The sequence below is a fragment of the Echinops telfairi genome, unplaced genomic scaffold (genome assembly GCF_000313985.2).
Source record: "Echinops telfairi isolate 266 unplaced genomic scaffold, ASM31398v2 ScPeMD7_7469;HRSCAF=8507_1, whole genome shotgun sequence".
Taxonomy (NCBI): domain Eukaryota; kingdom Metazoa; phylum Chordata; class Mammalia; order Afrosoricida; family Tenrecidae; genus Echinops; species Echinops telfairi.
The window spans coordinates 74,657,446-74,661,300 of NW_022111373.1; the positions used below are offsets into that span (position 1 = coordinate 74,657,446).

At 48.6% G+C, this 3,855-nt stretch overlaps 1 protein-coding gene across 1 annotated transcript; it reads right to left on the reverse strand.

Moving 5' to 3' along the window:
* Positions 1-514: 514 nt before the first annotated feature.
* Positions 515-2,970, reverse strand: F2RL1 (F2R like trypsin receptor 1). Its single transcript, XM_004703669.2, has one exon. It carries the CDS (start codon positions 2,892-2,894, stop codon positions 1,857-1,859), a length of 1,038 nt encoding a protein of 345 aa, XP_004703726.2. The 5' UTR covers positions 2,895-2,970; the 3' UTR covers positions 515-1,856.
* Between the last annotated feature and the right edge of the window lie 885 nt (positions 2,971-3,855).

Below are 3,855 nucleotides of genomic sequence, written 5' to 3' on the forward strand. Positions count from 1 at the left end.
CATCTGCACACAAATGTTTAATGCAGCAGGGTAATACCAAAAAGAGAGAGAGATGACTTAAGAAATATCTAGAAAGAAAGAAAGGAGGTCTGGTGGGACTGTCGGCTAACCCATGGACAGTTAACTCTAAGGTTGGCAGTTCAAACCTCACCAGCTGCTCTTGTAAAGATCAACAGCCTCAGAAACTCTATCTAGGAAACCCTATGAGTCGGAATCAACTCAGGGGCAGTGGGCTTGAGTTTTGCTTCTGGGCTCATGCTCTATCTACGATGGGAAACAGTGTGTCTCATTTCAAACTGAGGTCAACCTATAGGTGCGGGTATGGAAAGAATTCTAAAACATGTTTTTTAACGAGAAAAAAAAAGTCACAGAGAAGGATGTGTGTACAGGGTGGCCCCATTTATGTACAAAATACAGCGCGAACATTATTTCCTCTTTGAACCAGGGAGAACCTGTGGCTTCCTTGCCCCCTCCTCCCAAGGCTCCACTGAAAGAAAAAGACAGCACTCAAAAATCATTTGTAAAAAAACAAAGGCAGGTGTTATTTTATAAACCAATCCCATATACAATCTATAAAACAGTGCTTTTAAAACGTCCCACATTTGTGCACAGGTCATCTCGAGTCAAGCGCTCTATTCAGCATGTTATAGACCACACCTACTTTGGGGCTGTCTTCCAAACATATGGGGAGGGGCTTAAAGCCAGGGAAGCCTTCTATAATTTCATATTTAATAACCGGTGAACAAATATTGTTAATAAATAACCCAACTATGATTAAAAAATTTTTAAAAATTAAATGGTCAATGTTATTCTTAATGTCAACACTCTGGACAGCGCAGACGAGGCGGCAGATTCCACCGCTGGGAATACACGTGACAGGAAACCTGGGCCTGCACTTGCATTTCCCGAGACGTGAAATAGCGGTACACAACAGCACCTGAAGGATCAACGGGAAACAGAAGTCCCCTAAGTCAAGAAGGTCCCTCAGAGCTGACCAGTGAAGCAGCCGGGGAGCACGCTGCTGGCTTCTCGTCTAGTGGAAGACACACTCCCAGGGGTCCTCAGTGCCCGGTGCTCGGACAGAAGCTTCACACAGAGCCTGGCGAAACTGCAGATTCGTGGGCCGGTGTCCAGAGGGAAGTGGGATCAGGAGGCTCCAGGGCCTTCGTGTTGACAGGAGCCCCACGAGGATGGTGGCGTCCCTGAGCTCCGCAGACAGTCAGGTGCATGACTACTCCCAGAGAGGTTGGCAGTTCCGTCCCCCTGAGGCCTGGCCATCGCTTCCAAAGGGTCGTAGCCTTGAAGACCCTGTGGCGGTCTCGGCTGCACAGCAGCTTTGTTTTTTGAGTAAGACCATGATGTCAACAGTGTTAGACGAACCACCTCAACACTGACTTCTCCCGCTCCGCCCTGACTCATTGCTAAGCGTTGGAAACTTGCCTCCGAGCAGGTCACCTTTTAGTTTGCTCATCTGGAAAATCACTTAATTGGTCTATTAATCCTTGACACCTGGCCCGTAAGTCCTAATAAGGCTAGACTGGACCCCGGATATAAAGGAAATGGCGCTGCAGCTAAGAAATTCATCCTCAAGCCATGAGCAGTTTTCCCAAGTAAAAAGGATTCTCTTTCTGCCCCCGTCTGAAGCATCCACTTCCGACAGCACTTCAGTTTCTGGAAACATCTGCATCGAGGAATTCTCAAACTGACGACATCTCATGCAAACAGGGAAGCTTCTAGCAACACCGGGAGGCATGTGGTGGGCCACACTCTGTTAGGAAATGATAACAGAACACACCCAGAACATGATGTCGACCTGAGGTGATTGCAAAGCTTCCCTCGTGGGCGGCGTGGACAACTCAGTAGGAGGTTTTCACGCTGGTTGAACTTGTCGAGTAGGAGCTGGACTTCCTGGAGAACTTCTTCGAGGTAAGAGACACTTGCATCTGCTTTACAGCGCGGACACTTCGACAGCGCAGCGCATTCTTCGCGTGATCCCGGAAATCCTTGGAGATAAAGTAATAGACAAAGGGGTCGATGCAGCTGTTGAGGGTGGAGAGGCAGAGGGCGGCGATGTAAAGGGCGTAGACGTGGCTCTGGCCCTGGCTTTTGATCAGAAAATAGTGCACGACGAGCAGGAGGTTGCTAGGCGTGAAGCAGATCAGGTACATGGCCAGGACGGTGACAATGAGCTTGATGGCCTTCTGCCTCTTCTTCCCCGAGTTTCTGTCCATGGCAGACGACCGCAGCACCCGGATCATCAGCACGTACGCAGAGGCGGTGAGGAAGGCGGGGAACAGGAAGACGCCAATGGCCAAAGAGAGAAAATAATTGAACATGTCACCCACCAACACATCCTCGGGCAAGACATCATGGCAGGTGGTGATGTTCAGGGCTGGAATGCGGATGGTCTGCTTTACAGCATACAAGGGGATGGTGACCAGCATAATCAAGAGCCAGATTCCCAGGGAGACACCGACAGCGATGGTGGCCTTCCTCCTGGTGTGCCCCATGGGGTTCACGATGACCCAGTACCTCTGCACACTGAGGCAGGTCATGAAGAGGATGGAGCAGTACATGTTCCCATAGAAAAAGCCAATCAGCACCTTGCAGAGACCTTCCCCATAAACCCAGTTGTTGCCATGGACGTGGTAGGCGATCTTCAAGGGGAACCAGATGACGGAGAGGAGGTCAGCCAAGGCCAGGTTGGCCATGTAAATCATGGCGGGGTGCTTCTTCTGTGTCCGGAAAAGAAAGACCCACAGGGCCATGCCATTGCTCGGCAAGCCAACCACAAAGACAATGGTGTAGACGACTGGGAGGAAGACGGTCGTGAGTTTTCCCGTGAGGACAGAGGTGGAGAAGGCATCCACAGAAAAGCCTGGATCCACGGTCATGCCAGGTCCTTTTCCAATGACAGGAGATGAGCCATTACTCCGACCAATAAGACTTCTTCCTTTAGAGTTTTGATGGAATCCTGTACAAGAAAGGCAAAGAAGATGGGTTACTACAGAACAAACATTGCAGCAGGAACACTGGTTTGTTCAAGTAACGCACTTTAGATTAAGGCAGGTATGTAGCAGTGGAGGAGCCCCAGTGGCATAGTGGAGTTCACGTTGGGCTGTTAACCTCAAGTTCAGCAGTTCAAAACCACCAGCCACTCCAAGGAATAAAAATGCTTTCTACAATCGTAAATAGTTACAGTGAAAAATTAGGTGAAGAGCCTGGCCATCTTCTTCCAAACTATCAGCCAATGTTGCATTTAATCGTAGTCCTACTCTAAAAACAGTTAGTTCTTCTGATGTGGCCCTACACAATACTTGCCCTCATGAAGGGATCGCTACCTATGTGGGTGCTATAGCAAAGTGTGGTGAAGAAGCCAGATGGTGCCTGGCTATCAGAACGAATAGCACCTGGGGTCTTAAAGGTCTGTCTTCAAACAAGCAGCCATCTAGGTGAAGCACCAGCTAAGTCCACACAGAAGCAGCCCATCAGCCTGTGTGATCCAAGGACTGTAGATAATAAAACCCAACACTGGAGGAGGGAGCCATATTAGAGCTTAAATTCTGAGCACCCAGTTTGCAGAAGGTTATGAATGACAGTGAGAGCCCAAGATCCATTTTCAGGGCCCTGATGTGGATGAAGCCACCAGTGACTCTCTCTGACCACTGGCCAGGGCCGTGAAGGGCCTTGCTATCAGACACAGTGCATTGGAAGGTGGACTAACGCCAATTTAGTTAGGTTAAAATTTAACACCTTATTTGTTCTCCCTTCTGACCCATTTAAAATTTGTTCTAGTTTTAATATTTTGTGTTATTTTTTCAAGTGATGTTTCTTTTTATTTGTTGTTGTTAGTTT